Source organism: Seriola aureovittata, chromosome 22 (genome assembly GCF_021018895.1).
Source record: "Seriola aureovittata isolate HTS-2021-v1 ecotype China chromosome 22, ASM2101889v1, whole genome shotgun sequence".
Lineage (NCBI taxonomy): Eukaryota > Metazoa > Chordata > Actinopteri > Carangiformes > Carangidae > Seriola > Seriola aureovittata.
Genome location: NC_079385.1, coordinates 8,646,704 through 8,672,286, shown reverse-complemented (window position 1 = coordinate 8,672,286; position 25,583 = coordinate 8,646,704). Strand labels below are relative to the sequence as shown.

At 42.3% G+C, this 25,583-nt stretch overlaps 1 protein-coding gene across 3 annotated transcripts; it reads left to right on the top strand.

The window, feature by feature from the left end:
- Positions 1-642: 642 nt before the first annotated feature.
- LOC130163776 (ubiquitin carboxyl-terminal hydrolase 15-like) lies at positions 643-25,260 on the top strand. Of its 3 annotated transcripts, XM_056368147.1 has the most exons (22): positions 643-750; positions 1,524-1,651; positions 1,993-2,123; positions 4,008-4,134; positions 4,816-4,961; positions 5,993-6,054; positions 6,560-6,649; positions 10,869-11,016; positions 11,459-11,632; positions 11,947-12,105; positions 12,419-12,643; positions 12,731-12,814; positions 13,239-13,333; positions 13,723-13,911; positions 14,017-14,135; positions 14,290-14,571; positions 14,882-14,952; positions 15,696-15,811; positions 15,928-16,077; positions 16,870-16,973; positions 17,613-17,701; positions 19,464-25,260. In XM_056368147.1, exons 1-22 carry the CDS (start codon positions 662-664, stop codon positions 19,824-19,826), a joined length of 3,141 nt encoding a protein of 1,046 aa, XP_056224122.1. In that variant the 5' UTR covers positions 643-661; the 3' UTR covers positions 19,827-25,260. The 3 variants fall into 3 exon arrangements, with proteins under 3 accessions (XP_056224122.1, XP_056224123.1, XP_056224124.1); XM_056368148.1 differs by lacking the exon at positions 6,560-6,649 and having other exon boundaries at positions 650-750; XM_056368149.1 differs by lacking the exons at positions 643-750; positions 1,524-1,651; positions 1,993-2,123; ... (2 more) ...; positions 5,993-6,054; positions 6,560-6,649 and adding an exon at positions 9,864-10,544.
- Positions 25,261-25,583: the final 323 nt, after the last annotated feature.

Here is a 25,583-nt window from a genome sequence, read left to right as displayed (position 1 = left end):
TGAAAAGATAGGAAGTGTAGGACAACATTAGACTTAGAGCCTGTATATCACTATCACTTTTGTTTCTAGAATACCCCTTTGAATTATTATGTAACATTATACATATAATATCATCTTTTATCATTATTTATTCATAATTGTTCTTACTTTATGAATTCATTATTGATATGCAATGCAAAAATTGAGTTTGCATAATGTGTCTGCATGATATCAGTGCTGTACTTCCCATACTAAGGACCTGGCACTCTAATAAAAGACTTTCAGGATTAAGCATTTTACTGTTGCACAGTAGGAAAGAATGTCTCATTTATGATCAGGTTAAAAAATGGACAGTTATGAAATTAAAAATCTGACAAGGTCCATTAACTAATTCTGTACTAGATATGGCTATTACATATTGAGCTCATGATAAAAAAAAAATATCAAATGCTCCTGGATAAAGAAGTTGGTGAAGACAGTTTCTCAGACATCAAAAATGCTGTGCAGCCACAATGATGGGGCAGTTTTGGAGCATTTTTCTAGAATAAGTTTACCACTAGGTGTCATGCTACGCCTTAGCTGTCAGTGAGCTGCTGATTGGCTGGAACAGCGGCGTCACTTCTACGTGCCTCGGTGACGCCCCACGCTTTCCCACCATGCAGCGGGTGATGTCTGAGGAAAGATGGCGGAAGGAGGAGCGGCTGATCTGGATACCCAGAGAGGAGAGGTCGCGGCACTGTTGAAAACACAGCTAAGAAAAGGAGACACTTGGTAAGACTTGAGCTGAAACCTTTTCAGAGATGCTGCGTGGCCGTAGGCTTGCTCCACCGAGGCTGTCAAGGCCATGAGGGATAAGAAAGCCGAGGTGACGGGCCGTGTTGACAGTTAGCTTCGAGCTAGCTAACGGATTCCTGTCAGCTTCATGTGTGTCAGCTCGGCAGGCTAGCGCTGCTCGAGCTAACGCTAGCTATTAGACTGTCAGTGAAGAACGACTGACCCCACATATCTTTTAAGTGTTGTATTCTGGTGGTTGTTTTCACTACTTACAAACTACCGCCTCGCTTTTTATCTCATGACATGATCTGCGAGGCTACATATCGTTTTGTCGGACCTAGTTAGCAGGCTAATATCTAGCTACTTGGCTAGACCACCGAAGCTCTAAGTAGTTCGCCAGTCAGTGGGTTCATCTGTCGACTTCGGAAGGGCGGAGTCGGAAAAAAAAAGCACCTGTCAAAATCACAGAGCCAGCTGGCCAGGCATGCAGCAACCTGAACTCAACTCGGCGTCAACAGAGCTACTGTTACAACTATCAATCTGTATAATGTTTGCCTCTCAAAGGCAGGTTTGTTTAGGTCACTGGCGGAAAGGTAGCCTTTACCTGCCGAAGTATTGCTAATATCACCATTTAACGTGTTCAAAGAAATACAAAAGTTTCCGTTAACACCTTCAAGTTTGTTGCATGACCCTTGAACAATCTACACTGATTAACAATACCCCACCTTGCTTTATGAGAGCTGATGTATTACTGCCTACCTTCTCTGCAGGTACCTTGTGGACAGTCACTGGTTTAAACAGTGGAAGAAATATGTCGGATTTGACAGTTGGGACAAGTACCAGATGGGTGACCAGAATGTCTACCCAGGACCCGTTGATAACTCTGGTCTTCTCAGAGGTAAGACAGATGATGCTTTATCTTTTTAGATCCCAAATCATCTTTATGAATATATTGTAAATACTGTGCGGCCTTTACATCACTCTGGCTGGAACCCCAGGGAAGTATAGCTTAGTCATTCTGGAAGTAATAACAAAGAGTTCAGAGGAAAAGGGAATGAAAACAACATTGTTGACAAACTCCATAGAGCAGGCTTTTTGGGGGGTTCATAGAAAGCTCTCCAGCATACCTTTTTCTTTGTGTGTTTTGTATTACATGAGAGGGTCAGGGTCAGTAATGTAAGTGACCTGTTATTGTTACTCACTAAATATGCTTCTGTCTTCCTCCCTACCACCCTCTAGATGGGGATGTGCTGGCCATCAAGGAGCACCTCATTGATGAGCTGGACTACATCCTGGTCCCCACAGAGGGCTGGAATAAGCTTGTCAGTTGGTACGGACTGACAGAGGGTCAGGAGCCAATTGCACGCAAGGTAAGGATCCAGTAATTAGCATAAGACTATGTATGGATTAGAGGGACGGAGCCTGCACTCATCACTGCATTGGTAATAGAACTGATGGGGCAATAGAACACCAGTAAAGGTGGTTTTCTCTGATGCAATGTAATGGTTGTGGTTAGCAGGTATGGTGCTTAGTGTGGCTTGTGATGAGTTTAAAGGGAGATTGCTAATAAGGCCATTTGAGATCAGGGTGTCAGACATGCAGCACAATTGTGAAATTAAAAATATGTATGATTGTAAAACTTGACGGACAGTAAAGCACTGCATTTAGTACAGATTGGAATACTGTTTACTTATGTTTAACCATAAGAAATGCTGTAGTATGTTCTGACTAGTTGGCTTGATTTGTCAGTTAGTCAGTTATGTACAAAGATACCCTGCACAGGAGCCAGAAACATTAATAGAAAGCAACAATGATGGTGCTTTTCATTCATTCCCTTCAGCTTTTCATTCACGAAACTGTCACGAACTGTAATTATCTATTGTTGGGTTAATGAGTTCTTTGGTGCAAATTTGGCTGTATGTGTGGTTACAGTTGATAAGTTAGTAGAATACTTCATGATGGCGGCTACAGCTTAACTGGACCCACAGTATCAAATCCCTGCCTCAAATCTCGCTAGTCATGGCATCATGGCTGCTAGAAGAGGGTCCTCTTCCCCCTCCATCTCTATAATTTTCTCTCTCGCCCCCACCCACCCCCTTCCATTGACCCTCCCCTTTTGCCATGTATGTCGTGGGATGTATCGGGTGGCCACCGGGTTTCTATTTTCAGGCAACGTTCTGGATGACTGAAAAGCTACATGGAGCGATCTGCGAGACACAACATGCAGGAGGTTCATTATTAGTTTTCCTTTTTTTTTTTAACTCTTTGTTTCTTTTGTTGGGGTGTCATCCTGAGGTGCGAGGGGAACACAAGTGTTAAAAAAGGATTTAGGAGGATTTTAGTTACAGGTTTGGTGCTATGTTTCCTTCCGCTGTCCTCTTCTGGTCTGATTGCCAACAGCAGCGGAGTGTTCCTGCGTGTCCTTGTTTTTTGAAGTGGAGGAATGCCGGCTGAGGTCACACTGAGAGAAACAGCGTGAAAGCTTTTGAGAGGAGTGCAAGAGGCATAACCAGTATAGGAGGAGTGCGGGTTGGTGGGGTAAATGGTTTTGGCCCGGCTCTGATTTGAAAAATTCTGTCACAGTTTGGCCATGAGTTGGGCTTTTTGCTCCGAGCTTACAAACACATGGGTGTTGTGCTGAGGGGTAGGATGAGCCCACTGGGGGAATCGAGGCTTGGGTAGGGGAGGGGCTGGGGGCAGAATCTGAGCCGTGAGTGTGTGTGCATGACTATTGCAGTTCTCATGGACATTTCTGAAGTTGGTACTGTGTGTATATATGAGTGTGTGTTGGAGGGGCTCAGCGGTGAAATAAATAGGCCGGGACCCCTCAGCTGTTTCTACGAGGTGCTGCTAATTTAGGCACTTCAGTCTGACTCTGCTCCTATCGGGACACCAGATGAGTGGCAACCGGGCCAGCAAACCCTGCTTTGTTATCCACTAGAAACAGTGGCTAGTACAACCCACAATTTACCTGTTTAATGTCATTGTTTAAGACAGCAAGTAGATAATTAGAATTACATATTATAAGAGCTGCATCTTATATGCAGCTTTTATATTACAATTGCAGATTACAAGCTGGTACAATTGTAAGCTTACTTGCTCCAGGTCAGATCTCTGTTTGGTTGACGAATGTTGCTAGCTGTCAAGCAGGAGGCTGCATATCTCCAATATACTGCATTGGCATATAATTAATCATGGATTCAACATTGAAAGACATGAATAGTTAATAATACCCCTGTGTTTGGTCTCTCCAGGTGGTGGAACAGGGTATGTTTGTGAAGCACTGCAAGGTAGAGGTGTACCTGACGGAGCTGAAGCTCTGTGAAGACAGCAACATGGACAATGTGATCACCAGACGCTTCAGTAAAGCTGACACAATAGGTAGGCCTGAGTCACCCTGGAGTAACTGTCTATAAACACTGCTGGTGTTACTAAAGTGACAGCCAAGCAGTTCCAAGTTGACCTGAGCTCCTTAAATGACGTGGGTCTTCACCAAAATCGTCACTGTAAATGTCTTCCTTTTTAAAACTTTACTTTAAACATTAAGTAACAGCAATTGTAATGATTTTGTTTATGAAGTGCAGAAGATTTGTAGACCCAAACACACTCAGACACATTCCGTACACATTCACAAAAGGCAATAATTATACACAGTGGTCATGTTATTCTTGAGTAATCATGTAATGTCTGAACAAACATGCTCACTAGTCTGTTGACGATGAAAGATCTTACTTGCTGTAACTTGTTATGTCTTAGTCTTCACCGCAAATAACCTTCACTCTAGTAATGCACACTAATAATAACACTTCACTAGTAAAGAATCAAACACAAGATTGCTTCTATAATCAAGGCTTTTGTCTAGTTACAAAACCCAATTTCTGTCTTGTCCATTCATGCCCCAAAAAAGCAAATGTGATAATAGATGAATTCACCAATTAGTTCCTCTTTTGTGGTTGAAGAGTTTTTATGGAGTCTTTTCATTTTCCATCCTGCCAGTAAGTGCTGTTTGAAACCAAATCCTTTTTTTTTTTTTTTGTTGATAATATTCACACGTTGCTGCAGATATGATAGAGAAGGAGATGAGGAAGCTGTTTAGCATCCCCGATGAGAAGGAGACCAGGCTGTGGAACAGGTACATGAGCAACACGTTTGAGCCTCTCAACAAACCTGACAGCACCATCCAGGATGCAGGCCTCTACCAAGGACAGGTAGGAACTTCCATCTGCAATGGTTACAATGTGAGAACAATTTGGATTGGAGCTTTAAAAACTCCTCTTTTCCTGCTTTGTTTGACTCTGTATCCAATGAGTTATCACGGCCAGCAGAGGGCACAATAACTAATCACACTACCACATTCAGACAAAAACTGATTTGAAAATCAAGTGAATTACCTACTTTTTTGCGTTCAATTCTTTATAATGTACCATTTAAACACAGTGTCTGTTGTAGTTTAAGTCGCTGTAGATGCTGCTCTTTCTTTTCATCACTGCTCCTACTAGCTACCAGGGTTCTCTCCTGGTTCTTTCCTAGGTAAACATTTAACATCACTGCAGAAAAACCTTGACGTGGGGTTGTTAGAGCAAGAAACGCAATAAAAGTAAAACATCCGGCAATGGGAAGTAGCAAAATATAAACTTATTAATAAGAAAATCCGATTATTTAAATTACCCTCGACAGTGAAGCTGGAGTTGTGCTAAGATAATATGCTAAGATCATCTTGTAATGAGATGGTTTCAGTGTCGAAACCCACAACATCTGTTTGTCAGCTGCCATGAGGCACTCTACCTCTCTGTGTAAGCTGCTTAAACACGTATGTCCTGGCATCCACCTGGCAGTTGACTCTAAAACCGATTCATGTAGACACCTGGCCATAGTGAGCCAGGAAGCCTCTGATCAGAGGGCTGTCCTTTTCACCAGCAGCTGCTCTAGAGGATTGCTAAGCCTCAGACAAATCCTCTACCGAGTGAAACAGAAGATAAGATCCGTCCGGCTTCCTGTCTTTCCCCATTCGAAAAGGCCACTGTGTGTAAAGGAAACAAAAAATGAAACAGGGTTGTTAACCATTGATTGCATTTCTCAAAATATGTCTCAACTTTCATCCGGCTCTGCGTTATTAAAAAGTTAAGAGAAATGCAGCTTATTTGCTCGGGGTGCAGATGAGCAGATACTTAAGTGAGTTGGCATCTTTAAACTAGTGAAAGCAGATGGAGCCCTCTTTTCTTTCTGTCGTCTCCCACAGGTTCTTGTAATAGAGCAGAAGAATGAGGATGGCTCATGGCCCCGAGGCTCCACGGCACCCAAGTGAGTGAACGGCACATCACATGGCTTATATTTCTTTGTTGACAGAAGGAAGATGTTACCACAGAAATGGAAGGCAATCTCCATGCTCTATTCAAACACTGCTGGTGATAACACATACAGTAGGCAGTGTATTATTGAATTTATTTTTTTCATAATTTGCTCAGTTTGAAGGGGAAAAAAAGTTAAATGATGTGACACAGCACCAGAATTCCTTGTCTGGGAAGTTTCCTGAAAAACTTTTCAATGCCTTCTCTTTGGAAATTGCCAAATTTAAACTCTTTTTAAAAGTTTCCCTGCTATGTCACGACAGCACCTCATCATCTTCAAAATATTCCTCCTCTCTACGACTTTGCCTACCTCTTTTGCTTGACGTTTTGTTGCTGACATATCCCTCCCTTTATTTTATTTCATCTCAGTTTTATTTAATGGACACTTCACACACCTTTCTTGAATGGCTCCTTATTTTCTCTACTCTAACTCATGATCTATTCTTTATCTTTTGAAGGTCATCTGGTGCTTCCAATCTCTCTGCTTTGCCAAAGATCTCGCCTTCATCTCTCACAAACAATCATAACAGCAGCTTCAACAGCAGGAAGTAAGGCTTAGTAGTGGGTTGAACAGCTGAGGGGTGGGTTTGGATGTTGACAGCCAGAGATGGAGCCTGGAAGCATAGCTCAGCGCAGACCTTGACGTTAACTTGGCTGGAATTTCAGATCGAATTGACTTATGAAGTGGTTCTAAAGTCTGTTTTTACACTCATTCCGCAATTCAGTCATAATTATTGAAGCAGTTTACAGTACCTGAGCATCAAGTGTGTGTGTCAAAGTTTGTTTTCTACAGGTCTATCTCTGGCTGTCGTTTGGGGCTTAAAGCTGTCTCCTGATGCTGCAGTTTCAGCTGTACGAGCTGATAGCAGGGAGGGGGAAGGGGCTTTTGAGGGATTGATCTCTTTGGTATTTTCTTCAGCGACAGCAGTGCTCTCTGTAAATGGCCCACTGGTGCCCCTGGGTGCCTTAGTCAGCAGTTAATTATGTTAGTTAATAGTTTGCATCTGATTTTCTACCTGACTGATTGATAGCTTTGGCTAGGGCTGCATGATTATGGTTAATGTGTTAATTATTTCTCACATTAGTCGGTGCCACAGGGCCTTGATTCCACAATTACTGCCTTATCCAACAGTCAATCACAACACTCAAATAATGACATATCAGCAATGTATTTTGGGTACAACTACAAGCCTGAGACAGACGGAACTTCTGATTTAACACCTAGGAATATCCAAATAACATGATCTACTTAAATGAACTAAATTGTTTTCAAATTAAGAAGGCTTTTCTGCAGGCTGATCAGTTTTACTACATTGCCTCGGTTATATTTTTCAAAGATGGCCTATGTGAGATTTCTTTGCCTGCATCTCCTTTTTAAGTTGAATGAGGCCAGTTTAGAAACGCAGCAGGAAAAGAAACGCAGGATTCTCTAGCAAAAAAGCTGAACCCACTTTCATGGTGTATTTCTACTATTGCTACAAAACATAAAATAATCGTTGCCATGATAACTTTCCAGACTTAAGCGGCTTTGTGCTCCCACACCAACACAGTCCTTATGTTGTTTTAAGGCAGTGCTGTTGTATCTTAATGTGCACATAATTACAACTTTCAAATATTAAAACTGTACTTGAGGCTAAGTTACAAGCTTGACAGCATTCCACTGAATAAAAGAAAGTCTTCTACATTGATTAACAACAATGTTTTCATGTTCAGATACTCAGATCCTTTCATGTCTACTTTGCTCATTTCCAAAGATGAGCACTGTAAGATTTGACCCAAACCTCCATCTTTACTAGTTTTGGTTGTTGAGTGTTGTTGCTCCAGCCGTGTGTGACTCATTCTGGTATCTGACAGCTTATATCAGAGGTTATATACATATCAATGATTTAACACACAAATAATGTACATTATTGTTACTCATTTAAAAATCACTATATGCTTAAACATGCAGCCCTAATGCTAGCCCATACATCAAATGCTTAAGTGTTCTTTATCACCCTTACTCAAGAGAGAGGTGATGTAAGTGTTGCGTTGCATGAGGTCAAATCACAGAAAACAAATATCATTCAGTCTGGATTTCTTCCTATGCCAGTGAATGAATGGAATACAGCTCAGTTTCTTTTCAGCTTTCAGTTTCTGTTTTGTGGAAACGTTACTGTAACCTGATTAAGGCTTTCCTCTAAAGCAATGGGACCCAGAGGATGTGTCGGCCCTCTGTTAGAGAGCACTGCTCGTCTGTGGGTGGAGCTTTCTGCCTCTGCTGTCCGCTAGACTTTTACTGTCCCCTTCTTCCACCTAATGTCTGTGATTTACTGCATGCTGGAGTGTATCCGTGTGTGTGTGTGTGCATCTCGGATGTTGTCACGTTGCATTGCATTTCTTAATACTGTTGGAATGCAGATATAACAGCCACAAGCTCGGCCACCCGAAAAATCAATATTGATAAAGAAGGAAGGTGGACGGGAGTGAAGTGAACTGAGCCCGTCCTTCCTACACTTACTGGCTTTACAGTAAAAGATAATCTCACCCATTATATCTCAGTGCATTATACTACTGGCTTGTAGTTGGGATCATGGTTTCACATTGTCATTTCTCTACATTATATAATTTGATACCAGTGGCATCTTTTTCCGCACAGTGTTTGTGGAATGCATAGTGTGGGTGACTTGGGGAAATTGGATCTTCAGTCCCAGCAGCTCTCCTGTCCCTGATTCACTGTAGTGCCAGTCGTTTCGGCTGAATTATGCATGGGGCCTGTTTTTTTTTTTTTTTCTTTTTCATTTTAAGTGCTCTCGCATTACATAACACTTGTCTTTTTGATTTTGTGGTTTTGGTCCGGTCAGTTTAGCCTCAGTAGCGATGCTCTGTAACAGCAGTAAGTGTCAGTGTCATACAAGGCGGTGTCCCCTGATTCTGGCAGGCTCGCTCTCTCTCTCTCCCTCTCTCTCTTTCGCTCTCTCTTTCTCTCTCTCTCTCGCTCTCTCTCTCTCTCCCTCCCTCTCTCTCTCTCTCCCCTCTCTCTCCCCTCTCTGTGTCTCTTGGTCTCCTTACCTCTCCTCTCCCCTGAGCTCATTGCGATGCACACATTCTGCAGTCTAAGTGACCTTCAGAATACATTTCATCTGCTCCTGCTCCCCTCATCGCTTGCCTCCACACCCTGTGATGAAACCACCCTTTTCTCTGGGTTTATTTTATTTATTTAGACTCTCCCCTTTAAAAGCTCCCATACAGACACCCATGGCATATTAACGAGGATGAAAGAGGGAGTGTCAAAGTTTGTGTGTGTGTGTGTTTCACTGAGGAGCGGTGCTAACAGTGTCATAGGGTGCATTTTAACAGCAAGAGGGGGAAAATGAGAGGGAGAATTTGTGTTAGTGTGTTGAGATGAGATGAGGGAGAACACAGTCTAAAATGTGGCTGAGTGTGAAGAAAGAAAGTCTGAAGAAAAGGGGATAATTGTTTTGTTGGCATGAGTGCATATGTTAACGTATGTGTGTATATGTATGTTAGAGAGAGAGTGGTAGAGAGATACTCAGAGAGTTAGGCCTGTGAATACTGCAGCCTCAGCTGGATGCAGTGGATCAGCTGCTCCCTCCATCCCCATCTCATTTCTCTTCTGTCAGCCTCCCCCCCTTGTACTGTCCGCCCCTCCCCCTCCATTCTCTCTGCCTCTCCCTCCCTCTCTCTCTCTCTCTCTCTCTTTCTGTGCACCTCTAGCTTCGGTAGCAGTAGTCTTGAGCATCCTTGCTGCTGCTGATGCTGCTATAAATATCTGCTGGTAGCCGTAGAGCGGCAGAGAGCAGCAGGCAGGCCAGAGGGAGGAGCAGGAGACCAGAGGACAGTACAGGACAGTACAGGACATCTGAGGCTGAGAGGATAACAAGATGACAGGCGGTCGAGCTCGAAAAAGGAGAAGGGGGGAGAAGAGAAGAGGGGAGCTGCTTAGTTAGCTCTAAGAAAGAAGAAGAGTGTGTTTTTGTGTGTTGATGCACTTTGTGGTCTGGTTGTTGGCGTGTGCTGGACTTGGAAGTCAAACATAGACCTAAACTTGGTCTGCACTATATTGAAGCTGCTGCTGGAGCTGCACTAGGTTGAGCTCAGTTATCATTAGGACTCAACGGTGGAATACTGGAGCTGGACTTTCCTTCCTGACCCCTAAAAACCAGGATTTGCATGCACTGGACCCGAACAGAACCTCAATCAGGCTGCTGGCCGTGTAGTTTCCTGCGGACATGTGGGCCGGCATGGGCCGGGGCGGGGCTGAGATGTCATGCTCCTGTGTTGCTGGTGGTGCCTGAGGCCTGAGGCGGTGGAGCTGGACAGCAGAAGGGTGGACCACCGTGTGTTGAACTGCGAGGCCACTGCTTCCACCGCCATCACAGCTGTTTCCCTTGACCAGTGGGAGGCAGAGACGACCAGCACTGGCTTGCAGCCACCCCAGAGGTCTGCTGATTGCTGCAGCTGGGGAGGATCTAATTGTCTATGAAGCCTGAGAAGGGCCTTTGTGGGGGGGGTCATAGGTTTGGATCGTAGTTTGGTCTGCAGTCTAAAAGGAAATAGTGGAAACTCAAGCTGTGTGTTTGCCTTGTGTGTGTGTTTTTTTAATGTATTAACAACTTTATCTTGATAAAATATAACTTGTTACCTTAACATAGATGTAGAAATATGACATGTCCGTAAACTTTTCTTTGCTTGTAGCAATTTGAGCAACAACTACCCAACCCTGTATAACCTGCCTGTTTGTTCGTTTGTATGTTTCTTGCACAGTGTGAAGAATTCAAGCTATAGTCTGCCGTCCTACCACCCCTACAGCAACAGCTATGACTACTCAGACCAGAGCAGGCAGAGTGAGCGCTCAGGCCTCTGTGGACTCTCCAACCTGGGCAACACCTGCTTCATGAACTCTGCTGTGCAGGTAACAAGCACACCTTCAGGGAGCTCTACACAGATACAGGAAAGTGTGGAAAGTTATTCTAATTCTTTCCAAGTTCAAAGTCTGGAAGAAATTGGAAAGGTGCTGCAGAACTGTGTTTGACTGCACTTTGGACTCATCGACCCAAATGTAGATGTGCCCATGCTCCATGGTTTGTGCCTGGAGAGACAAATCTCCCAAGATCAAGGTGCTATACAAGAAAAAAGAAATGTTGAATGAGTGTCGAAACTGTTCTGAAGGCTTGTGGTGATAAGAAAATTTATGTAGTTTTTTTTGGTCACAAACCTGAATATGTACATATTATAAAAGGTATTTAACAAAAAAAAGACAGTGACGGTACGGAAAGTTGAAATGCAGATCTCGTGAAGTGCCGTGATCCATCCTCTGCTGATTATTGTCCTCTCCTGCTTTTGTGCCCCCTCAGTGTTTAAGCAATATCCCTCCACTGACGGAGTACTTCCTCAAAGACAAGTACACAGACGAACTGAATGAGGACAACCCGTTGGGCATGAAAGGGGAGATTGCCCGAGCCTACGCCGAGCTTATCAAGCAGCTGTGGTCGGGCAAATACAGCTACGTCACCCCGAGGCCTTTCAAGGTGAATACCTGTAAAAACATTAAGCGGGAAAACGGCAAAATTCTTTGAGCATTTTTTATGTTAAGTTTAAAAACAGAACACTATATTGATTATACAGAAAAAGAAAAGAGAGTCTGTAAAAGTGTCACACACAGTAGCCATTATCTTTCATTTGTTTGTACAGGTAGGTGCAGCAGAGAATGTAAAGCATACCATCACTTCCAATCTGAAAGATAGAAAAGAGCCTCAGAGCTTTTCTTTTTCCTTGTCTCTTTACTCCTCCTCATGCGTCATTTCCCCCCCCCCCTATGTGTGCATGTGTTTTCATCCTCCAGACCCAGGTGGGCCGCTTCGCCCCCCAGTTCTCGGGCTACCAGCAGCAGGACTCTCATGAGCTGTTGGCCTTTCTCCTGGATGGCCTTCACGAGGACTTGAACCGCATCAGGAAGAAGCCCTACATCCAGCTAAAGGACGCTAACGGCAGGCCTGACAAGGTTCAGCTTATATTATAATAATCAGGGTTTTAATACAAGCTTTGGGAAATACTGAATCTGATCTGACAGTGTCGTGTAGTTGGCCAAACATATTAATAATTATCCTCGAGATTGATCGTCAACTAATGAGCAGTAGTTCAAACATTCAGTTATTCTGTGCTATAAATTGCCCTTCTCAATAAGAACTGTCCCCTTTCCAAATGTTCGATTTCATGCATGTATATTTCTATTTTTTTTATTTTTATTTTTTTTATATTTTTCTAATTTGTTGGTCTCTTGTAATGGCTGGTTTCTGCTTTGCTGTGTATTCCAGGTGGTGGCGGAGGAAGCCTGGGAGAACCACATCAAGAGAAACGACTCCATAATCGTGGACATCTTCCACGGCCTTTTCAAGTCCACCCTGGTGTGTCCTGTGTGCTCCAAGGTGTCTGTGACCTTTGATCCTTTCTGCTACCTGACGCTGCCACTTCCCATGAAGAAGGAACGCACGCTGGAGGTCTATCTAGTCAGACTGGACCCTCTGGCCAAACCCACTCAGGTAACATGCAAACGTGCTAGGTGTAGTATCATAACATTATGATATCCAGTGAAGACAGTAGGTAACAGCCAGGTGTTTCTGTTTCAGTACAAGCTGACCGTGCCAAAGGTGGGCTACATCTCTGACCTGTGTACCTCCCTCTCCAGCCTTTCTGGGGTTCCTGCTGAGAAGGTATAAACATCACATTTAGCTCCGCTCTGGGCAGTAACCCTGCTCTCTTATAAGCCATCACACTATAATGTTGACATCTCCTCAGACAGAACCAAAATAGTCTGTTCCCTTTTAAACTGTCCCTGCCACCCACTTCAGCAGCCAGTGGAAAAAATGTTGTATCTGTTTCCTATAGATGAAGGGAAGGATATGGAGCTGGATAAACATTGTATCAGTGCATCCTGAGCACAAAAATGATCTTGATCTCATACTATTTTATTAAGTTCAGAAAACGCTTTCTCCTTTATATTGGATCATAATGTCTAAATATTAAGTCTTTTAAGTCTCCTAACAAGTTACTAAATAGCGCTAGTTTCAGGTCCACCAATCAGTTCAATCAGCCTCCATTTTCAAGACCTGTTTCTCTCCATCTCTTATCCTCCAGATGATTGTAACTGACATCTACAACCACCGTTTCCACCGAATCTTCGCCACCAACGAGAACCTCAGCAGCATCATGGAGAGAGATGATATCTATGTGTGAGTGTAAAGCTTTGCTGACAAGCATACTCTGATATCAAAGTTTGATCACAACAGCATTATCTAAGTTCTGATTAGAATCAGACTTGGCCCTTGTTCACCCTATAAAGAACTTTTAATTAACTTTTAATGTGAAAAATGAAACATTAAGTCTGGCTTATTAATCACCTTCAATTATGACTGGTTTGAAGTCTTGCTTGACAAATGTTTGTGTTTTGACTTCACTATGGACAACATTAATGACACCAGAGATATAAAGCATAGAATAGTTGGCAGTGCAACAATTTAAATTGCTTAATTTGGTAGAAGTAGATTTCACTTTCATGCCTGCAGCTGACTTGTAGCTTGTCCCGTGCATCTTCAAAACTGACCCCACTACTCTGTTGCAGATTTGAGGTGGCAGTGAACAGGGTGGAGGACACAGACCACGTAGTGATCCCAGTGCACCTGAGGGAGAAGTACAAACAATCAGGCTACAACCACACCAGCACACCGCTGTTCGGACAGCCCTTCCTCATCGCTGTACCCAGAACCCTCAGTGAGGACAAACTCTACAACATGCTGCTCCTGCGCCTCTGGTAGGTGCACGTGTTTCACACTGTCTGATCATATGTTCACTTAACCTTAATTTTTAAAGATTCCGTGTGCAGTCGCTGCAAATAAAAATGTCTTCCTGTTTGCAGCCGGTTTGTGCGATCCTCAGTAGAGGAGGATGAGGAGGATTGTGAAGAGACACAGCCACCCAAACAACACACTGTCAACGGTAACGCCACTAATGGTCTGCTGGAGGAGGGGTCACCGAGTGAGTGCACAAAATCCCCCCCCCCCCCCACACACACACACACACACACACACACTAAAGTTAAATACTCTTCCTGTAAAGTTTTCATGTTTTGTTACTTAAATTTCTTCTTTAGCAGCAGGAGTGATATAAAATCTGCTCTGTTGTCCTTCAGGTGAGATGGAGACCGACGAGCAGGACGATGAGTCGAGCCAGGATCAGGAGCTGCCCTCCGAGAATGACAACAGCCAATCAGAGGACTCTGTGGGCGGGGACAACGAACTGGAGAACGGCGTAGTCGGTCCACAGAACACCACCAAAGGCCAGCAGACGGCCGAGCACAACAGAAAGAGACTTTTTACATTCCAGTTCAATAACATGGGCAAAACAGACTTCTCGCTCATCAAGGAGGACACCAGGCAGATCCGCTTTGATGAGGGACACCTCCGACTCAGTGGTAGGAAGTGGGGGAGAAATGAGGATGTACAGAACCCATTTTAGAAGGAAAATAAATCTTCCCATAATATCCTCAAATGAAAATTCAAGCAAAGTATAATCAGGTTCATTACTTAGTATCCAAGGACTTTTCCCACATTTACAATTTAATCACAGCATAGAAAAGTAAAGGAATCATTTTATAAGCCTCAGAATAAATGATCCTGTCGATGCATGAAATGAGAAACTAAACGATGGTGATAAGAGTGTAGAGTAAAATTAAAGATGACTCATCTGATTTGTGTATCTACATTCTGTCCACATTTTCACAGACCGCTCTTATCTCTCCTTGGACTGGGAACCAGAGATCAAGAAGAAGTACTTTGATGAGACTGTTGTTGAGGTAAAGTCAATATCAGAAACTTTGGATACATATATCTACTTTTACAGCGTCAGTGTAGCAGAGGAGCTGCATCACTGTTTTAGCACGCACACCCTTAGTGTATAACAACAACAGTCTGCCATCAGGTTACAAAATATGGCAGTGTGACCCAGACGAGAGCAACAGGTAGTCCTGGTGACGAGCTGTAATCAAAAGGTCAGAGGTTTGATGTCTGCAGCAGCCACTGCACCATTCAGAACGGCATTAAACAGCCACCCAGCTCATTACAGGATGCAATAAATTAGCACATCCATTTGACAACTAGAATATAAATGGGCCCGCCTCATAGATTTTAATAAAATAATTTTAATAGATTTAAATAATCAGTGTATATATAATTTTATGAGATGTTAATACCAGGGTTGGATTCAAATTAAAGGCGTGTTAGTGAGCAGTAAATGTGCGCTTTCCTTCTCCTCCTACACATGGAATTTACGCAGGTTTGGTCTCCATTTATGCACAAAACCTTGGCTGCAAAATGGTTTTAATTATGGTGTCATTTAAGGCCTCTTCAAAGTAAAGTGTTATCACTTTCTGTTCTATTTTTGGACAGGGAGGTAAGCTGTGTCCAATGAGATACAGCAGTGCTACAAGAAATGTTTTCCAACAGTTCTGTGTGTGTGTGTGTGTGTGTGTGTGTGTGTGTGTGTGTGTGTGTGTGTGTGTGTGTGTGTGTGTGTGTGTGTGTGTGTGACTGAGAGCAGGACTTTGACAAGCACGAGAGCATGGAGTACAAGCCTCAGAAGAAGGCTTTCTTCAAGCTGAAGGACTGCATCGAGCTGTTCACCACAAAGGAAAAACTGGGAGCAGAGGACCCATGGTGAGAGACACTCGCTGCACAGTCAAAACAAACAAGTCACAAGCAATTGGCTGCACCAGCTCTCAGCCAAAATGCTGCATCATGATGCATTTCTTACCCTGTGTCCGATCTCGCAGGTACTGTCCGAACTGTAAGCAGCACCAACAGGCCACTAAGAAGCTGGACCTGTGGTCTCTGCCACCGGTGCTGGTGGTCCATCTGAAGCGTTTCTCTTACAGCCGCTACATGAGAGATAAACTGGACTCCCTTGTTGACTTCCCGCTCAGGTACACACAAACACACACACACACTCTCACACACACACACACACACACACACACACACACACACACACACACACACACACACCCTCACAGAGGAAAAGCAATTTGTCACTGGAGCAGAACACTATGTTTTCAGGAGAGTATCCCATATTTTCCCATACCTGCAATGTATCATCCACATGCAGCTCAGTATATTCACAGTACACACAGTGGGGTCCAAAAGTCTGACACTACTGTGCTATTCTGTACATACACACAAAAACTCTTTTCACACGATAAGGTTTCAGTAAAATAACCTTGGTTTGTTGGTTTTTATGTGTGATGATTTCTAAGTGTTGGGGATTGCTGGACATTCAGTGTTTTGCACTTGACACACAGTAGTTTGGAGTAGTAATTTGACAGTCTATAATGTATTGTCGTTTTTCTTCTGTATGAAATGACTTAAATATGTTAATTGTGATGCAGACACCAGTGATTTAATACCACTGGCACTTATTGTCAAAATCCTGTTACAGAATTGACTTTTTTTTATTCATTATTTCTAAAATTACATGAGAAGTTAAACATTAGCATTTGTCAACTGAAACCAGCCTTGTGATATTAATTCTTAAAAATGCCCTTAAGATGGTAGCAAAGTTCAATTTTGTTTAATAGAAATTCTAAAGGTTTTCAATACAGTTTGACACCATTACCTTTTTAAATTGCACACATACCAAAACATAACCACAGAACTGACTTTCTTTTTTGTTGTCATGCTATGTTGTTACATGCTGTTATTTGTGTTTTTCCTTTTAGAGATCTGGACATGTCTGAGTTCCTGATCAACCCCAACGCTGGGCCGTGTCGCTACGACCTCATCGCTGTGTCCAACCACTACGGAGGAATGGGAGGAGGCCACTGTAAGACTCGCATATAAACTTTTTCGCAGATTTTCTGTGTCTCATTGCCAGGTACCACTAAGACTAGCAAACAGCAAATATCTGTCTTATATTCTCTCATGTTCTCTTTTCTTTATCAAGAGAAATGTAGTATTTACCACACGTCTGAAAAGCAGTGATTGCAGCAGGCTAACAAGCTTGATGTTAACATCAATCGTGACTAACAGTGTTTGTAACTTCTTCAAACACATCAAACACAGCTTTTTTTGACTCAGCACAGACTTTACAGCAGGGGTTCTCTACATATTTAATATAAATCTGTTTCTTTTAAGGACTTGAGTTGAGTTTGCATTGTCATTCTGTAGGCAACCCTGTCCTTGTAATATAGAACAGTGCTATGAATACATTTTTCAGTGCAGGATGTTGGGTATGTGGTATGTAGAACTGTCCCTGGCTCTCTATACACATCTTTAATCTAGTTACATTTATACGAACAGATTTTAAATTTTTTTAAGAAATATATTCTCCCCTGAAATAACTTTTTCAGACAAAGTTACTAACCACTTTATAACATAAAAACCTGTGTGAGTGTATGAAGTGAGCCTGTAAAGAGGAAAGCCTGATTAATACAATCTTTGTATAACTTTGTACTTCTTGTAGACACTGCTTACGCTAAGAACAAAGACGATGGAAAGTGGTACAACTTTGATGACAGCAGCGTGTCACCTGCTAATGAAGATCAAATAGTGGTGAGTTTCCTTGTTTGCAGAAGCCAGGCAGCACACCTACTGTACATTCAACAAAGGCGGATTCGCTGTACACAAACTGGAACGGTTAATTTCATCAAAGTAATGTACTTTTAATTATGATTTAATTATGACTTTAAGGAACAAAGACATTCGACTGCGCTCATACTCCCAAAAGGCTTTCATAAGCTACTGAGCACACCTTTTCAGGGGTTACGGGTATTTTGCTGCCATTACTGATTTTTGGACAGTTTAAATTTACAGTAATTGGCACATATAAAGAACTCAGTGATTCAAGGCAGTAAACCCAGACTCACACCATGTGAAGTCTCATTAAGACATGTGGACAGCGGGGGGTAACTGAGAAAGTTTGTAAAGGCTTTTACGCCTCAGAGCCCAGAAGAAACTTTCCGTGTTTTCAAGGAGTGTTGGCAGCAATAAAACCAAGAAGTGACCTTCATCTTCGCCACATGTCATACATTTCTTGCATATGGTTATGTTTAAAAAGAGTGGAAGTTCTTTACATTAATGTGTATTGTAGATAACTGCAAACCATTTCCTCATTTCCATGAATGAAGCAATTCACAGAATATTCCCGTTCAGATATCTCACTCCTGTTTGACTAATATTACTTTTAATTCAGGAGTGATCACTACAGATACAGCTCTTTAGTAAATTCATTTGTCTGGTTCAGTATCAGCCTCAGAAATCCAGGCCGTGATATTTGGTTCTTTGGTGCACTATTTGGCTTTGACTCTTAGAAAAATATCTGATGATAACCATAATGATTTTGGCATAAAATGTGCTTATCCTTGTGTTTAATATTCATTTAATTAGCATTTAGAGGTATCTGATTTTCTGACATGACTGATGATGCAAAGTAGTCCGTGCAGCAGAATTTAAATAAGGTTGGAGATGCTCTGTATTTTTGTTGTTGTTAACAAACCCAGTGAAACTAACAACGTTCGTCCGTCTCTCAGTATCTGACTGCTTCCTCTGCCTGTGTGGCTCTTTCAGACACAAGCCCATTTAATCCTAACAAAGTTCTAAATCTTTAAGAACAGTTCATAATTTGCTAAAACAGGTGGGCACTGTTGTTTTTCATGAACGTTACTTGAACAGAAGTAAACTGCATTTCAGTGGGACTGTTTTTAGTTGCAGATTAATGCACATTTGGCCCTCTGATAGGTTTGTCTCTTTCTGGCTGCAGGACGGTACATGTGTGACTGACTAAAAATAAACTGTGTGTGTGTGTGGCCCAGTGTAACCGTGTGGCTCACTGATGTGTGTTTTCGGATTAAACTATTGTATATCAGGCTTAAGCTACACAGAAAATACTTGTTACTTGGATCAATTTATTACCGATTTTGTCCTTTTTAATGGGAATTGTTATACAATACAAAAAATACATAACATCTTCAAACTTATCTTTGAACTTTTCCTGTACAGACAGATTAGTTATTGTTTATTTAACCAATTAGAATGTAGGAGGTGTTCCCCCAGTAGGTTTGCCTGGGGAAGAATGTCTAATAATGTTGTAATTACTGCATTAATCAGCTTCCTGTTGTTGTATAACTCATTATGAAAGGATTACAAAACATGCAAGGTCATTGACCCAAGTTAAAAAAAGAGATGTCAACACGGAAACTGAGCCACAGTAATGTTTCAGCTTTGTGTATTGTCAATTATCTAAGTCAGTGTAGCTGAATAACGTATTTCGTGTGTGTGTGTGTGTGTCTGTGTCTGTGTCTGTGTCTGTCTGTAGTCCAAAGCAGGCTACGTGCTGTTCTACCAGCGCCAGGACACGGTGAAAGGTACCGGCTACTTCGCTCTTGACCGTGAGGAAGAGGAGGAGGAAGAAGAGGAAGAGGAGGGAGAGGACGAGGAGGAGGAGGAGGAGAACGAGGACGAGGAGAGACAGGAGAGAAAGGCTGCCTCCTCCACTCAGGCTGCCTCATCCGCCGCTGCCGCCGCCGCCACTGCTGCTCAGAACGACGAGGAGGACCTAAACGAGAACCGGCGCAGGAAGAACGACAATGAGCAGGAAGAGGAAGAGGAGGAAGAGGAGGAGGAAGAGGAGGAGGAGGAACAGGCGCGCAATCGAGATGTCACCATGAAAACCAACTGAAGCTGACTCGGAGGACACGGATAAATGGAGAGAGAGACTGAGATCTTTCCATCCAAAGCCATATGGACACACAGCATGGCAGCGGGCGCCACCAGTCCCACCCAGCGGCTCGGACTCCTCGCTCAACAGGCGGAGCCACTGTAGGGATGACGACGGCTTTTAGGTCAGGGTGCTGCCGCGGTACGCAACTCTAAGAAATCAGAGCCCTCCTCTGTGGTTGGATCACTGCGTGTGTGTGTGTGTGTGTGTGTGTGTGTGTGTGTGTGTGTGTGTGTGTGCAAAGCGTGTGAGTGTCGCCACGTTCATTCGTTTAGGATTTTCTCACTGAACGACACCGGGTATTAATTCTTGAGGCTTCACAGTACGTTAGTGTAGCGCTTTGAATCTCTCTATGCTTTCTGTTTTCCTTTGTTTTATTTTTATATATTTTTGAGAGAAATGCATTGTCGGCATATCATTTTAGTACCATTTAGATATTTTGTAAATATTTTAAACACTGAATCATTGGGTTTTCATGATGCGCTGAAACATTTTGAACTTGCACAATCACCAACCATCCACCTTTTTTTTCTTTTCTTTTCTTTTTTTTTTATGTATTATTGCCAGACATACTGCAGGTGTTTCACAATGACGTTGTCTCTCAGAGGGCTTCCTCACATAAAAAAAAGCTTAGGAAGCTGCCTTCAGTAAGCCAATGGTGACACACGTCTACAGTCTAGACTTAACGTAGCGAAGTCATGCCCATAGCTGTGTGGTTTTATACAGTGTCAAACAGCCAAACTGTCCTAGCTTTGTACTGCTGCTACTGCTGCTACTGCTGTGATCTTGCATTTTTAGACAGATTATTAGTAAACTGGCATGAACCTTGGTGAGTTAAGGTCCTGCTTTTGCTGTCTCTCTCTGGTCTTGATCATTTGTATTTCTTGCAACCAAACAGAAAGCAGGATTGCGATATTACCCAGCAAACTTTGCAGAATAACCAAACAGATTCTATTTGGCAATATTTTAGCTGCAAAAATGAATCAGGAGATGACGTTTCAGGTGAAGCTCCTACTGTTAAAATTCCTGTTTTAATAAACTCAAGTATCCGTTTGAAAGTTAGCTCGCAGACACAGATCTTCCCTTCAGCTCTCCCTCTTAAGTTCTGCTCGGTAGGTGGTGTTTAAAGCTTTACCACGGCTCTGCAGTCGTTCTCTTCATATCGGAGGCGCGGTGAGATTAGGAACATCGGTGATTTCGCTGACATCGGATGCATCGTCTCTTGTTTGGATCACCTGGGCCTTAACTCTTAATCTCAGACCAGTCGCCTTTTCTTTGCACATCACTATCACGCCGTCTCTCTTGCATGTCCCCTTCCATATACACTAACACTCTAGTACGAATGTCCATATTTACTTGTTATATCACGGCCACGTCATCTACAAACATTCTTTTTTAACCCACAAGAGGGCCAGAATGTATGCTGAATAGAATGAACACTGACCAGATGTATGTGGTTGATGCCTTTTGATTCTTTGTAGGGCCTGATTTTTTTTTTTTCTTTTCTTTTCTTTTTTTTTTTCTTGGCTCCCTTTCTTGGTTTGGTTGAATGTGATGGCAATGGATTTCCTCACCTTTGATACTAGCTGTATGAATTCATGGGTATTGCTGGATGCGTCCCTTTCCAGAGGGGAGGGGGGGGGGGGTGCTTCTTTGTGGTCATGAGCTTTGAGGATGGGTAGGGAAGGGAAGGGAGCAGGGAAGGGGAGACAAAGTGAAAACTGTGGGGTGAGTCTGCCTAAAAGGCCTTTCAGCTTCTGGGATCATGATACAGTGAAAATATTTTGTGGCAGATTGTTGCAGGATATTCCTCCATCGGTGTAACTCATGATAAAACTCTATTCTCCATGGTGGAGTGTTATGTTTTCTTTTTCTACCTGTTCTTTCCATTGTAAACAGCATTAGCGTACCTGTTGTTGCCTCAGAATATTACATGTGTACCATGCCTTTATGAGCATCTGTGCTTCGACTTCAGTGGGCTTCATCGCCACGGCGCTGCCTTGCTTTTTGGGCGACTCACCCCACCCCGACTGAGTGAGATGTGATTGCTACTATAGGCTTATACAATACTGTACATAAGAGTTCACTCTGTGAGTGCACATTTGATAAAGTTTATTTATTTATATGTAAGCATTTAATAATAAACAGACAATATATTTAAAACCTTGGCAGACCTGATGTGCTGGGGGGGTGGGGAGGGGGGGTGGCTCCAGTCCACACATACACACCAGTTTGCAAAGTCTTGCCTGCGCTCTTGTCAGGGAGGGAATATTTTTAAAGAAAAAAAGGATGCTTCTGTTGTTTTGGGACTTTTTTTGTAAAAATAATCCAGACATCCTTGCATGATGAGATGATGGGGGTTTCCAGGTTTGGCTGCACTTGAGTTCACTTGGGTTTACATTTGAAATGTGCATGTGTATTTATACACAATCTTCAATAAAGTTGTGTAAAGCTTCTTGTGGGTTCTGCTCTGGTTTTCTTTCCTTCTGTCTCTGGTGTGTGAGCATGTGCTATGTTCTTGCTGGACTCCCACCACTGTCTACATGAATAATGGAAGATACACTTGTTAGTTCTCTCCTGAGCTCATAGAAAGAATTAAAGCAGCTTCTAATCAGTACCAAAGTTAAAGGGAAATCCCAAATAATTGACAATTTGAATTCGGTTCGGCTGCGTGATCAGTATGTTAGTATGAAAGCGAAGCTGTAAAAGATAAATGTGATGTCCAGTTGTGTTTCTGTTTGCATCATCATCATGATGAAAAGCATGAACAGAGCTTGAGAGTCACAGCGGTCCCACATTTCACTAGTAGCTCTATAAAGAATACATTTAAGCAGCTCTCAGCCCTCTGAACTATGCATAAGTTAAGAATTTAAATGAGGTTCACAGTTTGCCCTCCATTTTCTCTCCCACTGTCCCGGTGTAAGCAGCTGCAGCTGATCTGAGAGGAGGAACACGGTGTTCTCTTCGGGTTCTGACGGGTTCTCTGCCCGCTCACAGCTGGGAGGTTCCCCCCGTGCAGCGGCTCATCCTTCTGACCAATAGGAAGCAGGAGCAGGAGGACGGGCCGTGTGCAGAACAGTGGATCACTCCATAGAGAAAACAGGCCAGCTTTCACTGCCAGTCAGTGAGAATGATCGTTAACCAAGACATAAAACTTCCCTCACACGCAGAAATGGAAGAAGACATAATACATGAACATAAATCCAGATAATTGACGTCATTGCATCATTGAGTCTAATTATCTTTGTGATTTACAGCTGAAAAAAATAGTCATTAATAAATATTTAAAGCTCCGAAATAATAAAATGTATTATTATTATTATTCATATTAATATTGGATTAATTGGAAAATACAACTGATAGATTAACCAATAATGAAAATGATGGTTAGTTGCAGCCTGACAAGGGAAAGTTTTAAGGATTCATTTGTGGCTTTGTCAGAATTAGATCAAATATATGTAAATGATAAAGTTAAAAGACAAATCACATGTTATATGCTCACCAGTTAACATATACTTGTTATAATATTATTTCATTCCACAGACACGTTTCCAATGAGTAACATGTGAAAAGACAAATAGAAAATAGACTTCTGTTTTAGTGAAATGTAAAGATTAAAACTGGGTTAAAACTTCTAGTTTTAATTTGTTAATTTTTTTAATTTATTTTTGTCTCTATTGTAATTACCAGTTGTAATTATTTTCCCATAAAAATGTGAAACCGCAGTGCCATTGTGTTGCTTTAGTAACAGGTAAAATAACTTTTGACATGATTATTATCAATGGGATCACAGATATAAAAAGAATTAAATCATTCCTTTAAAACATGCAGTTTGCTTTAAATTGATGAGCTTTTGTGCCACTTGCATTCATCATTTTTGCTTTTTTTTTCTCTAATAGCAGGAATTCGACTTTCCTCCTCACATCCTGACTGCAGCCAGATGATGGTGCTCTCCGACAGTTTCTCCGCTCTGCTGGCGCTTGGAAAACCCGTCGGAGTGGGACCTCTGTGTTTTCTCTGATCTCTGCTCGTGCCTACACCCGTCCTGACGTTCCCCGCGAATTTTATCCACGCCGCTCCGCCAGATCCACTCATTTTCCACACCTACCTGACATGCGGCATTTGCAGGGCGAACGGGGGATGAAGAAAATCGCTTCTCGCATCGTTGTGGATTTGTTTCACGTTTCTATGTTTGAAACCGAGTGGATTTGATACCGGGGCAACTTTACCCCCCCACCCCCGACGCAGAGAGAAACAGACAACAATAGATTATAAAACAGACTGCTGCAGTTCAGCTGCAAGGTGAAGGACTGTGAGGAGTCGATGAGGGATTTTTCGCGTTTTCTCATTCCCAACAAAACTGCGGTAATGTAGAAATAGAGCTGTGTGTTACTCTGACTTTTTGGTAGTCTTATTTTTAATCTCTCATTGTGATTCTAATGACAAACAAAAATGCTTAAATAATCAGTTTTTCTAAAGATATTTTTTAAATGTACATTTGATCATGTATGAGTTGAAATGGTAGATCATGTGCTGTGTTTTTGGTGATATTTTACACGCGTAATTGAATGTTTTGAAGTGAATAGTCGGCTAGAGGATTTCTCTCAGCCCTGCACCCATAGATGATCAATTGTTTTCCTCTTTTGAATCATTATCATTCATATTATTCAGATTCAGTGTTAATCTCAGTTTTGTTTAGATCACGAACACCACAATTCACTTTCTGTGGTCTCACAAAGCGATTCATGTCGCCGATGCTCCTCCAAAAGAAAAAAGGAAAAAAAAAAAAAAAAAAAAATCCACGGAGGGCTCCGCTGTTCTCACCTGCCATATGTCATTTTCACTGAGGTCATCTGAGGAGAACAGCGGGTGCAGGAAATACGAGCAAAGGTACAGGAGGTGTCTTTTTTCCATTCGATGCTTTGGGTGGGGTTTTTGTCTCGCTTTATTGCGGCCACGTTTTGCGCGCACGCCATTTTTTTCGTGCGCTTTTACGCACAGCGACACTGACTGAATGGAGATTCAGACCGAAACTGGAGCGAGGAGATCCTAAAGAGGACAAAAGAAGGGATGCGGGCACCGCGGGCCAAGCGCTGGTTGAGGTAGTAGTTTGTGCTGTTGGTCGGGTTGTCATATTACCCCTTGTGGAGATGACTGCGCAATCTACTGCCTTGCCGGCGCTGGTGACTTGCGACAGAGGAATCAAACCGGAGCAGAAGAAACTGAATGGGGACGCGCATGCCTTCGCAACGATCAAGTATGCATTAAAACGTGAGTGTAAATGAAGAGAATGTGAGAGCTGGGACAGATTTGATCAACTGAAACAATGCGAAGCTGAAATATATTTGCTTTTTTTAATCTCCATTTATTTAAATAAAGCTGATTTATAATGGTATCACGTGGATTTACGTTTCTTCTTTCAGTTACAAGTAGCCTCTGCATACAAAATCCTACTTGAGTAAAGTATTATGATTAAAGTATCTAAAGAGAAAAATGTCCCCTGTGAGTCTCATGTTATTATATACTATATTTTCAGATTAGTAATACTAACACAACAATAAGTAGCATGGTCAAAATTAAGCTCAACTAACCTTAAAAGTAAAAATCTGAACAGAACACTTGAATTCACCTTGGACCCGTGCAGAATAATTAGTGGAACTTTTGATGGATTTAGGGACTGTACAAAAATTATTTTATATTTTTTTCTGTTGGCTGAAG